This window comes from Pecten maximus, chromosome 7 (assembly GCF_902652985.1).
Source record: "Pecten maximus chromosome 7, xPecMax1.1, whole genome shotgun sequence".
Lineage (NCBI taxonomy): Eukaryota > Metazoa > Mollusca > Bivalvia > Pectinida > Pectinidae > Pecten > Pecten maximus.
This window is the reverse complement of record NC_047021.1, coordinates 19,097,658-19,124,914: the sequence shown is the minus strand read 5'-3', so window position 1 is coordinate 19,124,914 and position 27,257 is coordinate 19,097,658. Positions and strand designations below refer to the sequence as shown.

The window sequence follows — 27,257 nt, the reverse complement described above, 5'->3', positions numbered from 1 at the left end:
GAGAAACAACATTGGCCTTCAGGATAATTAGGGAATATGATAGTAATGACACACAAAAATGTTAATTTAACAATCAATATGTAAGCTAAGGAATAAAAAAAGACACATTATTTTGAACAATTTCGAATTAACTGCCAGATCATGTCGTATCAACATTTACTGTTTATTCTTCTATAAATAAGCTTGACAATCATTGGAAAATTTTCTTTGATTACAAAGCAACAATCAAAAGCAGTCATCAATGTGCATGTATACCGGAGAGAAGTGTTTAACAAATATATTTTATATTTAGTGGTATATATAGAAGCCTTAACCAAAAATTAATTAAGTAATTAATTTATTTATTCGTTTATCCATTTATTATTGTAACATGTTTTTCATTATTTTATTAGGATGTATTAGAATTGTATATGGAAACAGGCTGATAGCCTCTATATGTCGATATCAATAAAATTACAAAATATCAAATTTTATCATTTCGGTGCAATGTATATAGGCTTTATGAATTATTGTTCTTTATATGTAAAACGAATAATTTCCCAATAGTTTCCTTTCATCAAGTTGACTGTGTTTTTTGTTTGTTTTTTTTCTTCATATTTCTGATATCTAGTTCTGTTATGATTTCCTTTTTTTATATTTGCTTTTTAAATGGATAGGTTAGAAATTTTGGAAAGAATAAATGACTTAATAAGATTATAAATGTAAACTTACTGCATCGCAATTGTCGTGTGGTTTTTGATAGCTTAGACTAATTTACAAACGACTGATCTTTAACGTGTTATTTGGTCAAGTGACGTAGAAAATGCATTTTGAGAAAGTCCCTTTGGTCGTCAGAAATCTCGCGATATCACGCAAGGTGCCCGTAAACATCCGGGCATTTCATGTTATTTCAAAAAGACAATGATTTCTCCAAACCGGAGACACTGATGGTCCATTGATAGAGGGAAATTGTAATTCGAGACCATCAGTGATTGTCACGGGAATTAACACAACTGAAATAGGACATATTAGTGTTAACGTTCAGTCAGATATACATTTATTTGTAATTAACTAACATTTTGATACCGGATAAAACCAGGCCGTAAATATGGGATGTGCTGTTTCGGCCGATGACAAAGCGGCAGTGGAGAGATCAAAACAAATTGACAAAACTCTTCGACAGGATCGAGAAAAAGCTGCCAGGGAAGTCAAACTGCTTTTATTAGGTAAGTTGTAATTAGCTCTTCTTAAACAGATTAATTGATTTATCAAGAACCTCAAAGTCTGTCTGGTTGTCTTCATTTCCGGTAACACAACTGTCATCCATCGCCAACCCAACCCATGTCACAAATATGTAATGACAACTGACACACGCAAGTAAATAAACACTTTCACGTTGCCGAGTTGATATTGTATAAAGTTCTTTAATGCATTGGCACTCCTTTCGTGTTACATTTTACATTCATGTAATTTTGTTCATTTCGTTTCATCAACGAAATGTATTATCTGGGTCAAATTTATACAACATGGACTGTATGATATTTTTCATTTATTTTTTTTAATGAAAAAGAGCCTGAAATATGACAAATATAGTATTAACCTTATGCCCACCGTGTACAAATTTAAGATAAATTATCGCTTACACAAATGGTTAAATTTTAAATTTCAACTGGTAAGTTTTTTTAGCTGTTTAAATTCTCATTTGCAATTCAGATTGTCCGTGGTGTATTCGGATACAGCTTTGATGCTGTCATAGATATCAGTTTACATTTACAGTGGTTATTCAAATGAGCAATGATTTAAATAACAGCCAAATATAGTGCTGCAACGATACGCTTCCCTCACGATATGATACGTATCGCGATACTTGTCTCACGGTACGATACGTATCACAGTACATTTACAGCATGTTCCATTAGTTTATCCTGTCGGGATAAAGTGTAACATTACCCCTCCTCTGAAAATTGGAGGGATTCAAACACAAATCAAGGGGCACTATCACGAATTCACTTATCAAGGTTACTTATTTGTACAAATTTAGCCATCATATTACAGCTGTAATTATCAAAATGTTAATTAAATTTAATTTTAAAAAATGACTCTTAGAAGTTTTGACATGCTTATTATTAGCAATAAGACATTTTGACAATTGACACATTGGGTTAATAAATGTTTTACAAAGATTAATTGTTTTCTTCTTAAATTATCTAATTTAAATCTTGAATTATTTTGTTTTCAATTAGAATTCTACTCAATTTCCAATTGATCTGGGCCTGTAATTCGTTTATGAGGACAAACCGGTCCGTCAGTATTTAAATGTAATATTTCAAACATAATACTGATAGTAGGCCTAACTTAACGGACTTGCAAATGTTAATACATGCCTAAGAAGTCTTTGTCAAGGGTCGTCTGAAAGTAATATAAAATCACCAGGTCTGTATTTATTTCATAAACTAACAACACTGGTCCAACCTTTTGTACCGCAAAAACGAAAACGGCCCTGTTATTGATGAGTGAAATATTTTTTTTCGTGGACGGCTCTTGGATCTACACAGGATAAACATGATTGGCGTACGCCGTACGATCTGTAGCAAATTACGCCTTTAATGAAGTGGCGAGAAACATTATTCATGTTAGGAAATAACCTAGATCTGTGAGTCGTCATCAGCCAATCAAAATACAGGATTCCTGACAGTAGATCGGGAAGACTTTGTCTCGACAATTTTGATTCTTAAATGATTTTAAATAAATTTAGCGATACAAATTACCACGCTGAATATCGGAAACAGCCTGAACCGTGAACGTATCGTGATGCGAGATCAAAATACCATGAACCGAACCGTGCTATTTATACCGCGATATACCGTACCACGGATTACCGTTGCAGCACTAGCCAAATACTCAATGTATATACTAGCATGACTATGAGAATGCTTGTAACTTCAAAGAAAACCTTTTATACTTTATTGATTTCATTTATTTTCTGGTGTATTTATTATAGAATTACACATATATAGGCTGTGTAGTGTTGAGAAAATGGTAACTTCTAAGGAATTATCAGGAAATAAATAAATTTTGATTTTTTTTTAGAAAGGACTCGTAAGATATAGCAGTAATGGGAAGTAATATAAGTTACAATTAGTGTCCCATTTAAAATTTAACTCTTTGTTACTTTATGTCATATTATATGCACACAAAAAATTAACAACATTTGCAACTGCATGAAAATTGATATCCCTCTGAGGGTGAGAAAAATATTTTTGAAAGCAAGGGGACGAGTGCCTCATGAGAACCACTCGTCCCTGAACTAGAATCATTCGTCCCTCCAACTTCAGTTTTTAAAAAAACACACAAAACATGTGTAAATATGTTTTCAAAAAAAATGTTTTGATCATTACTAGTTGTAATTATACAATTTGAACTACACTTTTGTGAACATTTCCTTAAAAAACGAGTCAGTATATCGTTTGCTTCGCCATGGCCTAACAGGAACTAACAAGTCGGTTCTAATCAGAAAAACCTTTTTTCCGGATTTTGTTTTAAATAAGTTCAATCATGTATTTGCCTGTGATATTGGTGTTCCGATTAATCGAGGTCGTCGAGTATCACTTGTTTGAGACGTTTGATCAATTAATCGAGTAAGAAATCTGTAATCGAGTTTCATCGGAAGTGCCCTACATCAGGTTTTATGAAAATATATTAGCCGGATTTCAGATAAACATACGCAAATTCAGCTTGACAATGTCTACAACACAGTCGCTTGCGGGAAATGGTTATGCTTGTATCATACAAAATCAAGCGTCACATTAACTGGTAGAGTGTAGTAATACTAGGGGGAATGCAAACGTACCGATGACTAAGATTTCGTTTGTGAGAATATAAGCAACTAGCTATGGAAGCAACGTTAACGTATACAATCTTTTTCCCGGTAAACTCACAGGGTCTGTTTTATGGAAACATTTTGGTTTTTAATGAAAACGAGAAGCAGAATGTCTGTTAAGTACTGATACTTTAAATATGACGAAAACTATTGGTAAAATGGTAAGTCACAGTTCTACTTTCGTTTTCAAAGTATATTAGACTTTCGATAACGGATGGATTAAAGCATTTTACAGCCCGTGCAAAAAATTCCAATTAGCTAAATACTCCAATAAACAATCCTTTTGTTGTTTTTTTATGTGTTGAATAAAATTATTTAAAAAAAAACAATTTTGGTTCATTTTTATCTGTGTAATAAACAAATAAACACACAGGAAGATAGTATACATGTAGGTATAAAGATAGTATACATGTAGGTATAATGGTTTATTTGTTACTGAAATTGTTGTTGAAAGCATTTCACAAAATATTGTGACATTAAGACAAAAAATACATTTGGAAATTAATCGATTTTAATCGATCATCGATTGGTTACACACAAGTGATGATCGATCACAAAAATTCAACCGATTCCCAACACTAGCCTGTGATACTTTTTAATATTAGGTATTAGAATGCACAAAAATGAGAGATAAAAGTGTACAGAAGTGTGACTCGCTTGTGTTCAAATATTGTCATTATATGAGTGCCATTAAAAATTGTCGTATTTGATATGATACCGGGTCCCGGATTTATTTCTGTCATTTACCTGTATTAGTCTCGCCCTTCTTGATCACATAAACGCATCAGTATCATGTAGACGCTTCTGCAGAGCAATCGCGGAGAGAGGGCTCACTGCTCGATGAAACTGCTTTAAGTACTTTTTTTAATGATTTAATGATTTAATCCTAATTTGTTTAGAAAATTCTATAGAATTCGTGGAATAAACGCCAAAGACAATATGTATAAACATGATTTATTTATTATTTTCTTTTGAAATTTACTCGTCACTAAGGACGAGTGCATGACGACATTCACTCGTCCTCAGCCAAATTTTACTCATCCAGGACGAGTGCTTTTTTCGCACCCTGCCTCCACTCATTATCAAAGTTATGTGGCCTTTATCAACTTCTGAATCAGTTTTGTTTGTGATAGGATTGGAAGTATATGAGTGGATGCAGTACATATGACATACAGTATTTAGTTTCCTTTTGATGCTTTTCCATGAAGCATACACACAGGAGCTAGTAAACAAATGGATCAAAATAAGTTTTGAGATAAATTGGTAATGAAATAAACATCAGTAACTGTGTGAACCTTGTGGGCATGGACCACTTGTTTGAGAAACCTGCTACTACATTGGTTTAACAAAATAAACAACGATGTTACATTTGTTGGTTATAATGCATATTTACATACCCTGTAAGTCATCATTCAGATTCCAGCTAGGTCACACCAATATGTATAGAAAAATGTGAAGTTGTACATGTGTCCCAAAAATGAATGAGACAAAAATGTAATTGCAGTAGGTTTGGTCAAATTTTAAATTAGCAAGACACCTGACAGTTTGATTTTATAGGCAAATTTAGAAATGAGATTAAGAGTATATAATTATATATAAATCTTGACAACAATGCTTATTTTCTTTGGCAGGCATGTAAATAAAGGTTTCAATATTTAATGTAAAAGGCATGTTGAATGCAAGCCAAGAGATGTTATCTTCAAATAGCTTTCACATCTGTCCTGTTAAATAGTTGAGCATTTGTTCAACAGAAAGTGTAATCGCCTTTCCTTTGTGAGTCATCCAGATTTTAATCCTTTGACTTGTATAGATTTTTTGGATAGTTTTTGTTGAAAATTACTTTTTGTGTCAAGGGAAGAAGTTTAACTTGGTGTCATATATCAGTATTAATAGACTTTTTCCGATGTAGAATTTCTTATTAGTCCAAATTTTTATTTGGCTCCTTTAAAACTGTAAAAAGTCTATTTGACAATTACTGTTGTCAGGTATATTTAAAGTATATTTACAAAAAGACATTTTTGTTGTTAGTGAGACCTGTAAAGATCTGGGATTCCAGGGTTGCTTTATGAATAGTTGACATGTTATATAATTATGCCTATTGATAAAATTTATTGACATCACATTTGAATTTTTACAGGTGCTGGGGAGTCGGGCAAGAGTACTATTGTGAAACAGATGAAGTAAGTACTACATTTACTGCCAATATTTTTGGCGTCCAAAGCAAGTGGAAAGTATGATTTAAAAAAAAAATCAATTTTTTATATATTGCACATCAATTAAATGTAAATGCTGACTAGTAAACATAATTTCTAATTTTTCAAGTGACAATATTCAAACATACATTAGGCCTCATTTCCGCATTTTGGCCCCACTTCCAAAACATATAGTAATATTAGTAATTAAAAAAAAAACACACTCTGCCAGGATAGTTATAGTCCTGTAAGTAGTTCCAGAATGTAGACCTTTTGGCTTCCATGATTAAAAACTGTGTCCTCGTTGTCCACTTTAGTTGTACTATTTGTGACATTATTTCGAAATAAATGTACCAGTACTTGAAGTCCTTACATATATCTCTTAATTAATTTCATAAGAACTCAATATGATCCTACTTTATATATAGTCATTTGATCCTACACTATAGTCGTTAGATCTCTGCTAGTTTTCTGTTCTTAAGACTATAGCTGTAAGAATCTCATGCATGGGAACTTATATAAGAGTATTGAATCTATGTATATATCAATTGATAAAGATACATCTGTATACACACCACATCACATCAATATATATATTGGAAGGATAGTGATGTCATTGATGTGGAAAAACAATCAGCAACATTCACATTAGAAAGTTTATTTCTGAATATAAAAGTTTGTGTATAATATATTTAATTATGTATCATGTGTATAATGTACTAGATTATGTATATATATATATGTCATATATATCAAGCAGCAGAGCTGTAACAATACATTTCTCAATTCAATCTTGATTAACAGGTATAATGAAAAACAAAAAAAATGTAAATTTTCCTTTTCAAACCAAAATTTAATTGTTTGAATTTCAAACATAATTGTTTGAATTTCAAACAAACATGTTTTTATAAAGAGTGTGGGTATATATTAAATAGTAAAGTAATTAAAGGAGTCGAAAGAATGTCACTTTTGTTAAGTTGTTTGTAATCAATGTTGTCTTATATAATTAACCTTCAAAAAAACCAAATGATATTAAATGTTTCAAAAGATTTCCTGATCTGATCATTGTCTTTATGTTATGTGTGTAATTAGGCTACATATGTTTACTAGTATTAAAAACATAATGATTAAACATCAATAACCTTAAAGCTGGTGTACTAGTTCAATACAAATCATGGAAGCTGGTAAATGTTTTCACTGTACCTTTCAGAATTTTAATTATCCCATATCTGTATATAAGACATGTTACCTTTCATCTTAGAATTATCCATGAGAAGGGCTACTCACAAGAAGAATGTCTACAGTACAAGCCGGTGGTATACAGCAATGCTATCCAATCTATGATGGCCATTATCAGGGCCATGGGACAACTCAAGATCGAGTTTGGACACCCTGACAGAGCGGTAAGTTTAAATTATATTTTTGTTGTTTCTCGTATGGAGCAGTGCTTTTGTTGGTTGGATACCATGTATGTCTTCAGTGTAGAACGAAAGGGTTAAATGAGTTTAGTGAAACAGATCAGGTGACAGTCTTAACATTGTCATGGATCAAATGATATGCCTGATGTTGTGTAATGTGATAAGTCCGGTATAGGAATCAGAGTAGTGTGTATCAACCATTGGAAATACATTTCACAGTGGAGTGTTGCATTGATTCATAACACAGATTCACCAATTGTCATCAACTTCTCGGTCACAATATAAATGTGTCAAAACAGTCTGTTTAGTTAATCAGGGTTTATACTCCATTCCATCAAAGAGTAGTAGAGTTATTATACCAGTTTATCAGGAAAAGGGTCCAGTCCAACTAAGCTGAATTAATTAATAACTGACATTTTAAGCTTTTTATAGTGACATTGAACATTTCTTAAATTCTGTCCAAAGCATGTTCCAAAGAACTGCACAGCCTTTTCCCTGTTGTAGATCTAATATCACCTTCACAGGTAGTATTCTGATCAACAACTATGATATTGATTGATGTCTGTTTATACTGTATAAATACAGGTGGTACAAACTACTAAATCACCGCTAGAATGTGGTATTAATGATAAGACTGGACATTACCTTGGGCTAACTGTGTACTAGGGCTGGAGACATTCACAGGACAGGTCATTTATAAATACTGGGGTGTTAGACAGCCTTCCTTATTACAAATTCTTAGTTATAGATTTGTTCTTTTATTGTCTTTTTTTTCAGTGCAAAGTAAAACACTTGTATTAATTTATGCCTGAAATGGTTCATAGTCTAGACTTTTTAATGAATTTTTATGAATGAAATGCTGTTAAGGAATGAGCAGGACCACTATAATCTTCTCAGTAGATTGACTGCCCAAAGGTGTTTATAATAGAATTGGTGAAAAGTCTGTTAACTTGTGTTCATTACTACAGTTTGTCAATTTATGAATGAAACAGGATTAAGTATGTTTTGTTTGGGGTTTTCAGTCCATAGTAAAATAGAATTTGTTATTAGGTAAATAAAACAAGTCAATCAGGATTTTTGTAACACTTTACTCGGATTACCTTTTCAAAATCAGTGATCTGATGATCAAGATAAGCACTTCAGGGAATTTGTTGTAACTAGATGTATATCTTCATAATTTAAATGAGAAGGATCACTTAGCTTCATGTGCATAGCATCACTGACTGGCACCAGGAAATATAACAGCTCTACAAAGTTATACACTATCAATCACATGTAAAACAAAGTGTGGAACATATATGCATGCCATCACATTGCCGTGTACATAATGCTATATATTCTGTGTGGCATTTGCCTAGATATGTGTCATAAGTAAACCAATATACAGTATATGAGACTACACACTATAGTTTCAGTGATTCAGTGAGTGATGGTGCGTTACTCTATCTGTCACCCAGATTGTATTCGTATTGTCTTTACTCTCAGTAACCCACAGATACCACACAATTTTCATTCTGTTAAAACACATGGTGCAGTTTCTCACCTGCTTTAATATAAATGTATTTGCCTTATTCTGAATATAGTTAGACATTTTCCTTCTCATTTCACAAAGAAAATTTGTAAAAACATGAAAACATTTTCTACAGATAAGATTTCAATATTAATCTCCGTAATCTCTAAGTGTACAGTGTGTATAGTAATGGCTTCCGACCTTAATATTTTCCCTCTTGATCACATGACATCTTGAACATGTGGATGCCAGGGTATGTTACAAGGAGGTCAAGTCATGCAGTAATAAATTCTGATGAATGGACTGACGGTGTATATACTGATCAACGTTTCACTTCATTGCTATAGATCTGCTTTTATATTAAGTCCAAAGGAAACTCGAACAGCTCTGTCAGACTTTCATGATTCATTTCTTAACTAACATTCGTTTATAATTAATCATAAAAGGTGGGGTCCTGCTAGCTTCTTTGACAGTGTCGGATCTAAAGGTTTATTATAATTTTTTTTAATTAGCAATAGCTCTTTATGAAAGGGAAAACCTGAAGTAAGTTTTCACATTTTAAACCAACAGTGATAGCTTATAATTATTGCCTGCCATGGTGCATGTGTGTTTAATTATACCATTCAAGTCTGATAAATTTTCCATTAAAATCAATGCTAATAAGTCTCATTCTTGTAGAAACACAACAATTATTTTGTTAGGCCTGGTATTGAAAAAATATGATGAACAGGTTTAATTAAATCTCTTTGCAACCTGACAGCAGTGTGTCAATGCTGATTGGACTAAGGTATTATTAATTGAATAACTGTAATTTCACTTGTTATTAATGATCTAGATTCATTAGGAAATCTTCAGAAGTAATCCATCAGATATATTTAATGCCGACACAATATTGTTCATCCAAAATTGGACCATGCTTTATTGTAGAAAGAAACACAAGTTATATGAGAGGCAGTGACCAGGTCTGGATTTGAACCCTTGACCTCTGAACTCAGACCCTAGACAGATGCTGTAATAAATAAGCTACCAGCTGGTCACCAGTGCCCAGCCCTGCCCAGTTCCACTACAAAACTTTAGTGGTATTTCTTTAACAAGTGCATTGCATAAAAATTTTCTACATTACATAGGTTCCTTTAGAAGTTCTATGACTCAAACAACAAATTAAAATGTAAACATATGTAGCCTCATGTTTAACACTCATAGATATTCATGTTATGTGAAAGTTTTCAGCATGCAGTATAAAAATGTAGGTCAAACTTGCAGTTTTTTTTTCTAAAATATCACTTGGTTAGCTAGTATGCTAAAACCTATATAGTTAGACTTTGTATTTTTGCCCATTGATCAAAGATGGAGCTAAATGGGGTTATGTTTTGTAGATAACTGTACATGTTTTCCATATATGTATGGCTAGATTTTTATTTATAACAAGTTGACAACAAATATATATACTGTAGCTGTTGTCTGTAATTACTTTTGATATAAACATATTTACATCTGATGCTAACAGTCATTTTATGCATACATTTCTACACCTATGTATCTAAAACAGGTAGATTATATTACCTGGTAGATAGGATTTTTATACCTGGGTCATCAGAGTCGACTCAACACTGATCATAAACATGATAACATCATTCAGGTAGATCATAAGCAATAATATTCATATCTGGTACATCATTAATGTCACAGCATACTCCCTGTTATAAACCCAATAGGTCACCAACACCCACTACATGGTACAACTAGTGTGTATGCACTTGACAGATCAGGAAAATCTATAACTGTATCATAAAATGGATTCACATAAACAGTTGTGGAAGATGATATCCTTGTTAATCATTCTGCTAGTTAGGAATATTACAGCTAGGAATAAGATAGGTAGCTGCTACAAGGATTACAGCTAGGAATAAGATAGGTAGCTGCTACAAGGATTACAGCTAGGAATAAGATAGGTAGCTACTACAAGGATTACAGCTAGGAATAAGATAGGTAGCTACTACAAGGATTACAGCTAGGAATAAGATAGGTAGCTACTACAAGGATTACAGCTAGGAATAAGATAGGTAGCTGCTACAAGGATTACAGCTAGGAATAAGATAGGTAGCTGCTACAAGGATTACAGCTAGGAATAAGATAGGTAGCTGCTACAAGGATTACAGCTAGGAATAAGATAGGTAGCTGCTACAAGGATTACAGCTAGGAATAAGATAGGTAGCTGCTACAAGGATTACAGCTAGGAATAAGATAGGTAGCTGCTACAAGGATTACAGCTAGGAATAAGATAGGTAGCTGCTACAAGGATTACAGCTAGGAATAAGATAGGAAGCTGCTACAAAGATTACAGCTAGGAATAAGATAGGTAGCTGCTACAGGTAGATAATTTTATATGGTATTAAACATCAATTTAAATTAGGTATCTTGCATTGGTGTACCCTAAACATGTCTTTTGTTAGAACAACTTCAATATTTTAACAACATGGATGTGATAAGCTATTGATTGTGAGGAGGAAGTTTATCAGGTATCTTTTCCTGATAATATTGATATTGAACTTTTGAGCTGAAGTCTTTAAGTTACAAAGTGTACATGCATATGCATGTATTCACAAATCATAGCCTGTATTTTTACAAGGAAGCTCAGAATGAATGAATGAATGGCGGTTCAAGGGCCAGAGAGGTCAAACATGGATGCAGTCAAAGCCAAAATAAATGCTTATGTTCAAATGAGTTCTTTGATTGACCAGCTATTTCAATAGCCATAGTAGAGTTGGCCTTTCAGTCTATTGATAAAAACTCCCCATATCTACAAGCCTATATAATGTAGCAATAATTATAGGAAGGACAGAAACTATACTGAATATTGTACTGCCCTGATATAGGTACATTGTCTAGAGACTATGCAGGAAATGTTTATTGTGTCCTGTATAAGGTTGCCTTACACACAAGCAATGGAGAGAACCTATTAGGTATTCTGTTACAGTTGTATACTGGGAACAGTGGTGAAGACATTATGTGGCGACTGTTTATGGCCCTGACGAGGGCTGATCAATGGAATACACAATTGTCAACTTCGGGTGAAGTGCCCTGTACATGAATTCAGCATTGATCTACTGACACTGATGATAACCTATATTGGTGTTGGACAATATTATAAAATGTGCCACATAACATGTATATATGGCACTTAACGTACTACCTATAGGCCAAGCAACAATAGGGTATTTTCTCTACAGAAATATTTTGTAATTAAAAAAAAAAATGTGCAGAACAACTTTCACTTTGCTTGCAATGTATTGACTGATTGTAAGTTTAAAGTCTGGACAAAAGGAAATAAAAAAAGGTTAATTGATGTATTTGATGGTCCCAAAGCCAGACAGCAGCTAGACTACTCAGACTAGTGCACGTCTTTGGATGTTACCAGGGCGACGCTCACACAGCCAAGGTCACTGAAAGAGTTATTGGTTATAAGGTTTGGAAAGGAGATAAAATTCTTTCAGAAAATCAATAGGCGCTGTAGTGATGTCCATTTTTACTGCACTTTCAGTTCGATGGTTTTATGGAATTTAGCAAGAGTCCATGAAAAGTGTTGGGTTTTTTGGGGGATAAGAGAATGTGGCAAGATATACACATATGAATTTTTTTTTTTTTTTTTTTTTTTAGTAATTTAAGATGAAGAGCACCAGTACTGTCTAAATATAAAATTTTGTACACTGGATGTAAGTGAAGGGTTAGTTTAGAGGTGTAATTAGTCAATCAATGGCTGAATTAACTACTACTGACTTGTAGAGCTCATTATGTACTCTTAACATCACTTGTATTAGCTGAAGTATTTCCCCATATAAAACCAGTAATATTATAACCTAAGGGATCATTACCACCTGACAATTTTCCATGAATAGCTTTAGACCTAGTTTGGAGCTGTAAAATGTTGTTGTTTGAACATCCTGTTATGAACTGCTGATGTTGAATTTTTTGGTTGTTAACTTACTTAGACAAAACAGAGCTTAAGCTGTGCTGTATGTACATTTATATGCATCAATCTTCATCTGATGAGCCACAACTCTGGAATGTGCCCCTAAACTATCACACCATTTTGTTGACATTTTTGCTTTCATTTTCTGCCTGTTGAATTAATAGTTTTAAAATATTTAAATGGAATATTCCTGTAGCTTGGTTATGGAAATCATACTTAGCAGTGTCAATATCAGTACTAGGGCTACCAGATTTCAGAGATGTTTTACCAGATCTGAGAGTTTTTAAGAGTGAAGGTAGTTCTTGTTATAAGTGACTGCTAGATTGTGAGTTATACTTGTACAGAGACTCAGAAACATGACCCTCATCATAGCGAGGACATGTACTTAGGAATGGCCTGGCTGTGTGGCACAGATGAAAGGAGATTCTTATTTATCAGGCAGACTTCGTGCAGCAATTCTCCAGCAGGATAGGGGTCAGGTAGAACTGAATCTGATATTTGCCATACCATACATTGTATGGCTTGCCAAACTCTGCATGACAACGTAGGACAAGCAATTCAATCTTTCAAAATAAAAGAAATTGTCTTTTACATCTGGAGGTTTTTTAATGAAATAACAAATATGTATACATGTGTAGTTATGTGTACAATGACATTGGCAGGTAGATTTGATTTAGCTTTAATAGGACTGAAAATCTACTGAGATATATTCTTACCAAATTTGTTCAAATTACCAGATGGAACAAAGTCTTACCGAGGGCAAACAGGTTTTGCAGGGACTTGTATAAAACCAATGATTTAGTACATCAATAAACATGTATTCATTTTCAAGCATACATGCAATTTTATGAAAAACAATTACATATAGCATTGTTATTGTCTCACCTGCAACAAAGTCCCAAAGTGAGACTATGGTTTTATACATTTCCACCAGCGACAGTGGTGACGACAAAATTTAGGTCTGTTGCTCAAAAAGTAGATCATTAACCTATATCTTAACATCGCCTTCATTTACAGAATACCATACAGAATGTATGGTCCATCAACTCTGCAATTTACTGATGCCTGGATTCTGGACTTTTTAAAGTTGTGTGTGTTATGTTATTTCAACCAAATTTTAAACCAGCAATATAATTGTTGTAGTACATATGGACATCTCATCTAGATTTCATGAATTTCTCTTTCTTTTTTTCTCTTTTTTTTTGCTGTATTTTTGGTTTAAAAACCTTAGATTGTGAGAAATTGATATAAAATCTTTATTGCTTCTCCAATTGATTTACAAATTAGGTTATAGCCAAATTAGAGTGAATTTTATGTTTAATCAATGCCTTTTCTTTTCCCTTTTCAGAAAGTGATATTTGGGATAAAAATGACACATTTAGGTGAATTTTGAGAATTAGTGATTTTGCTTAATTTGGCATTTGTTTTGCAATGCATCATTATTCATACAAGTCTATACTGTATAAGAGTGCTTCCATACTATCAAGTGGAGATCTAGATGTTTTGGTTGTTTTGGGGAAAATACTGGAATTTTAGTCAATTTTGGAGTCTGCTTAAAACTTAGTATAGTGACAAAGTGGGACAGCCGAGACATATAATTGTGTTATTCTTATTGAAAACTTTCGACTGCCAGCGTCATAGATACTGCTGTAGATATTAACTTGATATGATTATACATGATCATATAAATTTCCAGAGAAGCCCAACACACCCAAGAGGAACACTACAATGTGTATATACACATTCCTCAAGTGAATAAGGCTTTTACATATAGATCCTCTTATTTTACAACCTTATTAGCCCAGTATTTATTATATTGTGTTTTACGACAAAGTACTCGGTGAATCATAATTGACGGAAACCAGTCTTTGCCAAACAACACAGGTATTCACATTGTGTTTGGGCCTGAATTGTTTGTCCACAATAAACATATTTACATACATGGCTGTTTTTTCTCACACATTCTATTACTGAGGTTTAAAACAATCAATAACATCAGATTTGGCACGGAAGGATTCCTGTGTATATATAGTCAAAAATAATCATGGGTCATATTAGCCTACTTTTTGTGTTGTTGACCAAAAATTTTGTGCATACCACATGCACTCAAAATGCACCCTTAAAATTCTACATTGTACATTGAAAGCAGGGAAGGTGACAAATTTGTAATAAACTTATATTATTAAGTTAAATTATAAAGTAGATAAGTATTACTCGGTATCAATTTTTGTACTTGCTACATTTTAACATTATAGTAAAATAAATTGATTAACATCTAGCTTATTCTGCAGCACTTCTAAAGAACTGATAGAGAATTCCACGATTAAGATGGGTTCAAATGCAATGGACAGTGATTGTCAGGCAGTGAGGCTGTTGGGTTATCTATATAGCTATACATCTCCAGCGGAGAGTTATTAGCATAGGCAAGTTTGATGGATATGTAATTTTGATGGCCTCTTATTTTCAAAAATTGTACTTTCCATCTCTATCAGAAACTTCTTCACAAAGTTGTACAGATAACTTATATATACAATATTAAAAAGATTTCTCAGCCATAGATAAATTTTGAGAAGATTCCGTATTGATAATTGGTTATACCATTTTTATCACATTGCATTTTCATTGAGATAAAAATGGGGTACCTCTATCAAATTTGAATGGGTCTTTCTAAAAAAAAAAAATGGGGGGGAGGGGGCAAAATTTCATTTTCTATGCTTCAAAAGGAAACAGGGTTGGCTCACTCTGCTTGTGTCTTGTCATAGACTAATACCAGTCAATAGGAACCTGCTTAATGGAAATGTAAAACCTAAGTTCAAGGTCATATCATTGGTAATACCAGGTTTATTTGTTGCAAATATTGCCCTTTGATCAGCCAGGGTCATTTTGAGGTGAGGTCTCCTTGTAGTAGTTGGTGACTTCCTCACTGGCCCGTCCCATGCCAAACAGAGCAATAGAGATAAAGCGTCTTGCCCAAGGACACGACCACAACAGCACAGACATTTCTCAGCTTCCCAAGAAACACAAACAGACATAGGTAGGGAGTGTTGAATCACAGATAGACAGGTAGCTAGGGAGTGTTGAATCAAACAGACATAGGTAGGGAGTGTTGAATCACAGATAGACATAGGTAGGGAGCGTTGAATCACAAACCTCAGATTTTTACCTGAGGTTATGTATCCACCACTCTAATAGACTCAGTATCATAGCCTCTGGTAATACCAGCAAGCTGTCTTTATTGTTATTTTAATTAGTGTTTGTGTTCTGTAATATTGATAAATAACTTTTTTTTCAGGAAGATGCTCGGCAACTGTTTGCTCTGACAAATAACACTGATGAGGGCGAGCTGTCATCTGAACTGGCGGCAATCATGAAACGACTGTGGAAGGATTCTGGTGTGCAAGAATGTTTTGGTCGGTCACGGGAGTACCAACTCAATGACTCTGCAGAATAGTAAGTCAGATAAAAGTGATCCAGGAAGTAGGCTTATTATGTTTAATTGTTTAGATGAGCTTGCTATCATATGATAATTTCCCTGTTTGTCACCTTATTAACAAGTTTTCTGATCATGATAAATGTGTGAAATGCGGTTGTGAATATATCTAGATCTATAATGTGTCTCGTATGTTTTTCAGACATGAGTATAGGAACCCTAACATTAGTCCTAAAAGTCCCTGTCAGGTTGAAAATGATTAACCTTGAAACACACATGTAATGAAATAATTCAAATATTCCTATTTTCATTACTTTGTAAAACCCAATTAATGCCACTTAGAGATGGGTGACAATTTCAAAAAACAAATTTAAAAAAGGGGGGGGGGGTTTCAAAAAATATTTTCATGTATAAAGGTAAATAAGTTATAAATTTTCAATATTCATTAAATAATTGAAAATATGAGATATTAAAAATTTGTGAATACCTCTGTAATGGCAATGTTGTAATTTTTTCTAGCTACCTGAGTTCATTAGACAGAATATCACAGTCTGGTTACATTCCCACGGAACAAGATGTGCTGAGAACGCGAGTGAAAACAACCGGCATTGTGGAAACACATTTCACGTTTAAAGATCTTCACTTTAAGTAAGTGTTTGTACATGTATTTATAATTTGAATAGAGATTCTTTTAAGGACGCTTGCACCTGATACATTTGGTGTTTGGTAAATACATTATTGTATCTGATGGACATCAGTAATGTACAAGGTCTTTTATACAATTTATACAATTTTTGTCTCATGTGCAACGGAATCATGGAGAGACATGGGTGTTACTTTTCTAGCAGCATCAACATTTGTGTTAAACTCGCGATTTGTTCAATAATTACAGGTGTATGAGCAAGAGCATCTCAGCACATGGTTTCTATTGTGATATAAGCCTATACTTGTCAGTTAATTGGATTGTGTCAATTTTCAAAACAGTGTAGAAAATGTCTGTGTAGCTGGTGGATGAGTTTCTCTCTTAGTACATTTGTACATGTGCTGTCATAACAAAACCTGGAGTATTCTTACATCTATGCATGGCCATCCCAACAAAAAATCCAGATTCCAAATTTCCCCAACAGTTTTAACATTAATTAGATTTCGTAATCAGTTGTACAATGTTGCATTTTTCCATTTAACTGGAGTTTGAGCTTAATTTTTAAAGTACTTTTGCTGTCATATCCAAACCTGGAACAACACTTATTTCGGATTCCATTTCCTCTACAATTTACCGTTAATTAGACTTTGAGAAGCAGGGACACACAATAAATATATGATTTCTTGTATTTCTTGTAAAAATGGTTTGCATTTTAAATCTTAAAAAATCAACCAATAGGCTCCATGAAGATGTTTATCACGAAACTGAAATTTTGTGATGTCACAGGGTTAAGGAGATAAAGTAAACAATGTGTTTATCTGGTAATGTAATACTTTAAATCTATATCACCAGTATTAAGTCCCCACCGGTGAAACCACAGAGACTATAGGTTTCCTTGTACGTATGTCAGCACTCTAGCAGCTTCATTTGAACAATGATAAAGGACCATAATATCTCGGACAAGTTTCAGTTTCAGGTTTTTTGGGTCAAGTTCAAGGTGAAAGCTACTTTTTTTTAGCCAGAGCGGGTAGGAGACTTGTTCATGAATAGAACCTGTCTTGTTCATGAATAGAACCTGTCTTTACGTATGTATGTTTGATTGATATATATATATATATATTGTAAGTTGTAGATTTAATTCAGTTTGTTTGATGCTATGTTTACAGAATGTTTGATGTGGGAGGTCAGAGGTCAGAGAGGAAAAAGTGGATCCATTGTTTTGAAGGTGTGACAGCCATCATCTTCATTGTAGCCATGAGCGAGTATGATCTCACACTGGTGGAAGACCAGGAAATGGTGAGTAATAGATACCACAGTGAGCTGTAACAAGTACCCGGTACTGTTTGGTAATCAATTTTTCTCAGTCATAAACCCTTCCGTATCCATTGTAACACTTCCTACTCTATTGTAACACCCCAACTCCATTGTAACACCCCAACTCCATTGTAACACCCCAACTCCATTGTAACACCCCCTACTCCATTGTACCACCCTACTCCATTGTACCACCCCCTACTCCATTGTAACACTCCCTACTCCATTGTAACACGTCCTACTCCATTGTACCACCCTACTCCATTGTAACACCCCCTACTCCATTGTAACACTCCCTACTCCATTGTACCACCCTACTCCATTGTAACACATCCCTACTCCATTGTAACACCCCCTACTCCATTGTAACACTTCCTACCCATTGTAACACACCCTACTCCATTGTAACACCCCCTACTCCATTGTAACACTCCCTACTCCATTGTAACACCCCCTACTCCATTGTAACACTCCCTACTCCATTGTAACACCCCCTACTCCATTGTAACACTTCCTACTCCATTGTAACACTCCCTACTCCATTGTACCACCCCCTACTCCATTGTAACACCCCCTACTCCATTGTAACACCCCCTACTCCATTGTACCACCCCCTACTCCATTGTAACACTCCCTACTCCATTGTAACACCCCCTACTCCATTGTAACACCCCCTACTCCATTGTAACACCCCCTACTCCATTGTAACACCCCTACTCCATTGTAGCACGTCCTACTCCATTGTAACACACCCCCTACTCCATTGTAACACTCCCTACTCCATTGTAACACTTCCTACTCCATTGTAACACCCCCTACTCCATTGTAACACCCCCTACTCCATTGTTACACTCCCTACTCCATTGTAACACCCCCTACTCCATTGTTACACTCCCTACTCCATCGTAACACCCTACTCCTTTGTAACACTTCCTACTCCATTGTAACACCCCCTACTCCATTGTAACACCCTACTCCATCGTAACACCCCTACTCCATTGTAACACCCCCTACTCCATTGTAACACTTCCTACTCCATTGTAACACTCCCTACTCCATTGTAACACCCCCTACTCCATTGTAACACCCCCTACTCCATTGTAACACATCTACTCCATTGTAACACCCCCTACTCCATTGTAACACTTCCTACTCCATTGTAACACCCCCTACTCCATTGTAACACCCCCTACTCCATTGTAACACTTCCTACTCCATTGTAACACCCCCTACTCCATTGTAACACTCCCTACTCCATTGTAACACCCCCTACTCCATTGTACCACTTCCTCCTCCATTGTAACACCCCCTACTCCATTGTAACACTCCCTACTCCATTGTAACACCCCCCTACTCCATTGTAACACTTCCTACTCCATTGTAACACGTCCTACTCCATTGTAACACCCCCTACTCCATTGTAACACCCCCCTACTCCATTGTAACACCCCCTACTCCATTGTACCACCCCCTACTCCATTGTAACACTCCCTACTCCATTGTAACACTCCCTACTCCATTGTAACACTTCCTACTTCATTGTACCACCCCCTACTCCACTGTGACACTCCCTACTCCATTGTAACACTCCCTACTCCATTGTAACACTCCCTACTCCATTGTAACACTCCCTACTCCATTGTAACACTCCCTACTCCATTGTAACACGTCCTACTCCATTGTAACACCCCCTACTCCATTGTAACACCCCCTACTCCATTGTAACACCCCCTACTCCATTGTAACACTTCCTACTCCATTGTAACACGTCCTACTCCATTGTAACACGTCCTACTCCATTGTAACACCCCCAACTCCATTGTACCACCCCCTACTCCATTGTACCACCCCTTACTCCATTGTAACACTCCCTACTCCATTGTACCACCCCATACTCCATTGTAACACTCCCTACTCCATTGTACCACCCCCTACTCCATTGTACCACACCCTACTCCATTGTACCACCCCCTACTCCACTGTGACACTCCCTACTCCATTGTAACACTCCTTACTCCACTGTGACACCCCCTACTCCATTGTAACACTCCTTACTCCATTGTAACACTCCCTACTCCATTGTACCACCCCCTACTCCATTTTACCACTCCCTACTCCATTGTACCACCCCCTACTCCATTGTAACACTTCCTACTCCATTGTAACACCCCCTACTCCATTGTAACACATCTACTCCATTGTGTACACGTCCTACTCCATTGTAACACCCCTACTCCATTGTAACACTTCCTACTCCATTGTAACACTCCCTACTCCATTGTAACACCCCCTACTCCATTGTAACCCCCCTACTCCATTGTAACACCCCCTACTCCATTGTACCACTCCCTACTCCATTGTACCACCCCCTACTCCATTGTAACACTCCCTACTCCATTGTACCACCCTACTCCATTGTAACACCCCTACCCCATTGTAACACTCCCTACTCCATTGTAACACCCCCTACTCCATTGTAACACCCCCTACTCCATTGTACCACCCCCTACTCCATTGTAACACTCCCTACTCCATTGTAACACCCCCTACTCCATTGTAACACCCCCTACTCCATTGTTACACTCCCAACTCCATTGCAACACCCCCTACTCCATTGTAACACCCCTTACTCCACTGTGACACCCCCTACTCCATTGTAACACTTCCTACTCCATTGTAACACCCCCTACTCCATTGTAACACTCCCTACTCCACTGAGACACTCCCTACTCCATTTTAACACTTCCTACTCCATTGTACCACCCCTACTCCATTGTTGCACTCCTTACTCCTTAATGAAGAGAAATAACTCTTGCCATGTTGAGTTTGAAATATTGTACTAATGAGAATTGTTGCCTAAAGGGAAATAACTCTTGCCATGTTGAGAGGTTTAAAATATTGTACTGATAAACATTGTTACCTTAAGGGGGAAATGATTCTTGCCATGTTGCTGGATACAAAACTGTTGTCACTTATCATTATCATAGTCCTTAATTCAATCAATATATACTAGTAGCTAGCTTTATGTGGTTATTTCTGTTCCAGAACCGAATGATGGAGAGTATGAAACTGTTTGACTCAATCTGCAACAACAAATGGTTCACAGACACTTCTATCATCCTCTTTCTGAACAAGAAAGACCTGTTTGAAGAGAAAATCAAAAAGTCTGCCCTCACCATATGCTTCCCAGAGTTTTCAGGTTCGTTTCTTCCTTCTAAAATAAGCTTCATTATAACAATAGTGAGCTGCAAATAGACAATACTACAATCATTTTCATATTCACCTGATATAGGCCAAAATAATGAATCAGCACAGAAACTAGATTTTAATCAAGGTTGATAGATATAGTTACTATGTGGAGTTTTAGGACATCATTGTGAAGTCTGATTTACTTTACAAGTCTGAAACTTGCTTGGTGTTTCCTTGTTGTCGTGATAATGTTAAACCCCAAACACACATTATATGCAGTATGTAACAAAGTAATCTCCCCTGTCTTTTATTTTGAGAGAGCCATCTTATCATTATACAGAAAATGAATTGTACCATTATTCAATTTTCATTTCAAAGGTGAGAACAATTATGAACAAGCAGCAACTTACATCCAAGTGCAGTTTGAGAATCTGAACAAGCGTAAAGAAACAAAGGAGATCTACACTCACTTTACCTGTGCCACCGACACTAATAATGTCCAGTTTGTATTTGATGCAGTCACAGACGTTATCATTAAGAACAATCTAAAAGACTGTGGTCTGTTTTAAAGGTAAGTTTACTAGGGGGGAAATGCCTCAATATGACCCTGGCTTTACGGGGCATTAGACCCAGCAAACAAACAAATAAATAAGGCAAATTGATTTTAAAACAATCTTAATTATACAATCTTAATTATAAGTTAAGTATAATATTATCATGGTATTTGGTTGTATAGAAATTCTTTACTATCGTACAGCCTCAGTAGTGACAAGGGATTTCAACCAGAAAATGGTTTAATCAAATTGCTCTTTATCTGGTGATCGTGTCTGTCCTGCATCTATTTGTCTTGAAACAATTCTTGTTATTGCAATTCCTCAGAAAGTTCTTCATGGATCTTTCTCAAATTCATATGCAGGTTCCCCTTGGTCCCTTGATGTGCATGTTCCATTTTGATCAGTTTTACAGAGATCCAATAAAGGGCACTCAATGTTGTATGCTCAGGTCCCTCTTAAGCTGTACATCTTTGTTAAGATTTCATGGTCTGTTGCAGAAAGTTTATCAAGACTAGGAATGAAGAGAACTGTCATTTAATCACACCTGAGGCCAGCTAAGATGACTGGATCCTGAACCAGCCAGAACAGACTTGTTCAGACCAACCAAGTAATCCTCATCAACTATGCTTCTGCAGAATGTGCATAACAGTGGCTGCTACAGCGACCTACTTATGTGTCATGGATTTTGTGATCTATTTTTTGTGTACAAGTGTGAAAAATGACATGATTCACATAGTGTGAAGACGGTGACCTGTGTCAGAATTTGTACTGTTCTAGTAAATGTGGATACCTTTTCACATGATTGGAGCAAGATACAGACCAGAGGACAAGGCACAGACACTAACTGCCATATTAAATGACATCATATTTGGCTGTCCCATATGTAAGAAAATCAGTAATATTGATTAGAAAAACCAACACAAAGGCACAATTATATGTTGGTCATACAATGGTTGAGCACGCTGGAATTCCTAAAGGAAAATAGAATATTTAGTTTTTCAATATCTATAAAGAATAAGACAGTATCCTCCCAAATAAATCTTTGATACAAGTATAGAACATTATGTATGCAAAATTAACAGAAATATTTTTTGAACAGATCAAATTAGAAACTGCTGAATATTTTCTATTATGAACAATGATCTGATTTTAATATGAGAATATTATAACGAATCTACTCCTGATTAAAACATGAAGGTATTCCTACTGACTGTAGATGCTCAACAATGAAATGCATTCCAATATATATATATGTGTTAGGTATTCAGTGCAAGTATATACAACACTTTTTAGCAGATTTTCTCCTCTCTCTGTAACTGAATTGTGAAGAGAAAATTTCATTGAAAAGGAGCAGATCAACAGGAACTGTTTGAAGTACATGTAGGTATTGTAATGGTATACGTGTACTTTTTGTGTTAACTCATAAAACAAGCTTTTAAATATTGGCATTAACAAGTGTGATCATTCATCAATCATCCTGTAGTCCACTGTCATTAGGAGCTGTCCACACCGGTATGGTTGATGTGGTACAATGGTATTATCTTGTATGTCAATCTATTTACACTGGGTGCTGTTGTTCAATATTGTTTTGATATTTTATGAAATTTGTCATAGTGTTTTAAGCTGCTGTGACGGGTAAATGTACATATATATCAATGTCCAAACCACAAGTCCCTCTCATTTTAATAATTGATCAACATATTCACTTTTAATGTATGTTTGATGTTATAAATTAAAGAACAAACCAAATGTTATTTCAATATTGGACTGAATAGCATGTTATCAAAAAAAAAAATTAATCTGCCACCAATTATTCAGAGGTATGGACCAACACTGTAGCAGGTAGCTTGTGATTGTAATACAATCCTGTTGGAGATCAACTGATGTTGGTGAGATTTCTGGACCAATCGCAGACTGTCGGGTGTTATTGATACTAAAGATGTTACCAGTATATATAATGTGATCAATACAGATAATGTTACTTACCTGTTATAGGTAATTTCCTTGTGGTAGGTGACTTAACTGTAGGTAATTACCTTGTGGTAGGTGACTTACATGTTACAGGTAATTTCCTTGTGGTAGATGACTTACCTGTTACAGGTAATTGTCTTGTGGTAGGTAACTTACCTGTTACAGGTAATTTTCTTGTGGTAGGTGACTTACCTGTTATAGGTAATTTCCTTGTGGTAGGTGACTTACCTGTAATACGGTAGGTCCTTTCCCTGTGTTAGGTGACTTATCTGTCACAAGTGGTAAATTACCTGTAATAGGTGACTTACCTGTCACAAGTAGTAAATTACCTGTGGTAGGTGACTAACCTGTCATTTGGTGATAAATTACCTGTGGTAGGTGACTTACATGTCATCATTGATTAACATGTCGTAGATAACATGCCTGGCATACGTAATGACTTACCTAGGGTGGGTGACCACTTACCTGTTGGAAGTAACCATGTGCAATTGTAAATACACAATGTGAATTGTAAACTATTATTTTAAGAATGAATGGAGTATGCTTGTGAGCCATGTTGTACAATTATTTATTTATGTCTTTATAGAACTTTGCTTATTTTAATTTTGATGTCATACATTTATCGATGGTTTGATATTTTCACTGCTTTTGATGTTATATTGAAGACTTCATTTACCTGAATGTAAGTTGCTGTTACTTAGATGGGGTGGTGAGCATTTCAAACCATAGTGTTTTTTGAGGGGGGTTGGCCTGTGACTTTCCAGATTTGAACATCTGTAGGAAAGATATATGGAGTTTGTTTGAATTCTTTGGCAACTCTTATTAAGTCATTACCATTCTATATTCCACCGTATAACACTTTCAGCGTGTTGTATACTCAATGATCAAATTTGTGTTCATTTATATAATTAGATGCGAGAATTAATCGATTGTGTATGTGACATGTTGATTCATAAATTTCATCCAAGTTCTGCTGGCATTTTAGTTTCCTTTTGCTATAATTACAGTTTCTTGTCTGTATCAATACATTTCATTATTCTTAAGGACACCAGTATTGATGTCAAATTCAATAAAAAAAAATTAAAAAAACTGAGGAAGGAATTTATTATTGATGAATGTATTGTACTTTACCTACCGTAAAGGGACATAACTGTATTGTCTATTCCATTCCAAAAACAGAACTTTACAAACTTTATTTTTACACTGGTATAGGGCTGAGTTTTATTAGGCTGTTGTGTTTAGTGCTACAGTCTGTGTACCGCTGATGTCCCACGAACACTGCTTAAACTTTACTGTGTATTTCAGACAGAAATGAGGAAATTATTCTGTTTAATGACCAGAATGTCCTTAATCATGTTACAGTTTCACTCTGCATATTCAGAGATGAAACTGTTATGGTAAAGTTGTTGAAAGTGGCTGTTAAATTAATGATTTGTGACTAAGCATTGGACATGCTTGATCATATTTAATTTGACTCATTTGCATTCGAAACCTACGGTAAGTGTTTTATCCGATTCTGCTTGATGTTTGTCCAAGCTTCTTCTTATAGGTTATGAAACATTCTAAATATGTCAGGAACTGAAAAAAACTGCCAAAATACTAAGTGTCAGTATATAATGTATTCAACTGTTTTTTATCAACTTTAATACATTTTCTACGGCTCTTTTATTTGTTTGTGTAAGAATCATGAGGAATAGTTTGCCTAATGTTTATGGAGAGGTATTATTTTTGTAAAACTGAATGTCAAGTGATGTTCATAAAGGTAATTTTGATACTTATAAATGCTTGTGATTAAAATCGAATCTCGTTAATCCTTGAGGAATTATTTCCAAACTCAACAAATAAAGAACTCACCTCTTGAATGTCCATTGTGTTAACTTTTGGTCAACATAGACCTCTTGAATGTCCATTGTGTTAACTTTTGGTCAATATAGACCTCTTGAATGTCCATTGTGTTAACTTTAGGTCAACATAGACCTCTTGAATGTCCATTGTGTTAACTTTAGGTCAACATAGACCTCTTGAATGTCCATTGTGTTAACTTTAGGTCAACATGGACCTCTTGAATGTCCATTGTGTTAACTTTAGGTCAACATGGACCTCTTGAATGTCCATTGTGTTAACTTTTGGTCAACATAGACCTCTTGAATGTCCATTGTGTTAACTTTAGGTCAACATAGACATGCGCTAAGGTCAACCGAATAATAGTTTTGATTAATGCAGTATCAAAATTCATGTGACAAAAACAGGAAGCAGATGAATTACCATTTGGATTTTTAACATTAATATTTTGTAGACATTTTATGAGTCATTTTCATTTGTATATATATATATATATATTTCAGCATGGAAATTAAAATCAAGATATTGCCAATTAAGAATTTTTGAATTTGTGTATACATATGTACAATTTTAGATAATTTTTTTTTTTTTTTTTGCTGGTATTTGTTGTTCAGGGTAAGTAATTACCAGCCTTGGATATGTATTATGTCTTCAAAAGAATTATGACTGATTTTTTAGTGTGTAAACAAAACTATCATGAAATCCAAGAAATGTTGATGGCATTTTTGTCTTGGGTACTGTATCTATTCTCTTCTATCCTCTTACTGTGTTATAATGCTACCTTGTTCACAGGAGAAATGCTTGTATGTATTGTGAATAAATCTTTGTATAATATTGTAGGAATAAAAGGTTCATGTAAGCATACACATTTTTATTTATTTTTATTCTAGATCTACAGCTGATGAACCAAGAACTGAACTCAATTTGGGTAATACTGTAAATCACTTATATTTCGAGTGGGATTTATTTTCGCGTTAATTCGCGAGGAGAGTCAAACGCGAATTAAAATCCCTCACGAATATTTGTATAAGAATGACAAGAATACTAAGTGGCGTCCATTTTGAATCTACCGTAATCTTTAGTTGGTGAGCAAACATCGCCGTTAAAATAATGATAGAATGGTATATCAGAGTGTGTTTTTATATCACAAAACATCAAAATTTCATACACACACAAAAAAAAACCACTGAACACTGATATTGTGGTTGAACTCGGACTTAATTAACTTCTAGACTACGTTTTACATGTAGTTAATTTAAGTATAATAGGTACGGTCCTGAGGATCTCGGATGGTCACACGGAATACGTGGTACTTTATTACCCACGCTGTTGTAAGTTATGTAAGGTTATATGTATACATAGCAC

General features: G+C 35.0%; 1 protein-coding gene across 2 annotated transcripts; it reads left to right on the top strand.

Moving 5' to 3' along the window:
* The first annotated feature begins 865 nt into the window (after positions 1 to 865).
* LOC117331816 (guanine nucleotide-binding protein G(i) subunit alpha) lies at positions 866 to 26,756 on the top strand. 2 transcript variants are annotated; one of them, XR_004533656.1, is made up of 10 exons: positions 1,030 to 1,205; positions 5,997 to 6,039; positions 7,313 to 7,454; positions 16,242 to 16,399; positions 16,899 to 17,027; positions 18,189 to 18,318; positions 21,382 to 21,535; positions 21,904 to 22,096; positions 22,577 to 24,074; positions 24,108 to 26,756. XR_004533656.1 is itself a non-coding variant. In XM_033890716.1 (9 exons), the coding sequence occupies exons 1-8, from the start codon at positions 1,088 to 1,090 to the stop codon at positions 22,092 to 22,094; spliced, it is 1,065 nt and encodes a 354-aa protein (XP_033746607.1). In that variant the 5' UTR covers positions 866 to 1,087; the 3' UTR covers positions 22,095 to 22,096; positions 22,577 to 26,756. The 2 variants fall into 2 exon arrangements, 1 of the variants encoding a protein (XP_033746607.1); XM_033890716.1 differs by having other exon boundaries at positions 866 to 1,205; positions 22,577 to 26,756.
* The last annotated feature ends 501 nt before the right edge of the window (positions 26,757 to 27,257 follow it).

Coding starts and splice junctions, on each gene's coding strand:
- LOC117331816 (XM_033890716.1), top strand. CDS start 1,088: ATGGGATGTGCTGTTTCGGCCGATGACAAAGCGGCAGTGGAGAGATCA. Junction 7,455..16,241: donor TTGGACACCCTGACAGAGCG/GTAAGTTTAAAT, acceptor CTTTTTTTTCAG/GAAGATGCTCGGCAACTGTT. Junction 16,400..16,898: donor CTCAATGACTCTGCAGAATA/GTAAGTCAGATA, acceptor AATTTTTTCTAG/CTACCTGAGTTCATTAGACA.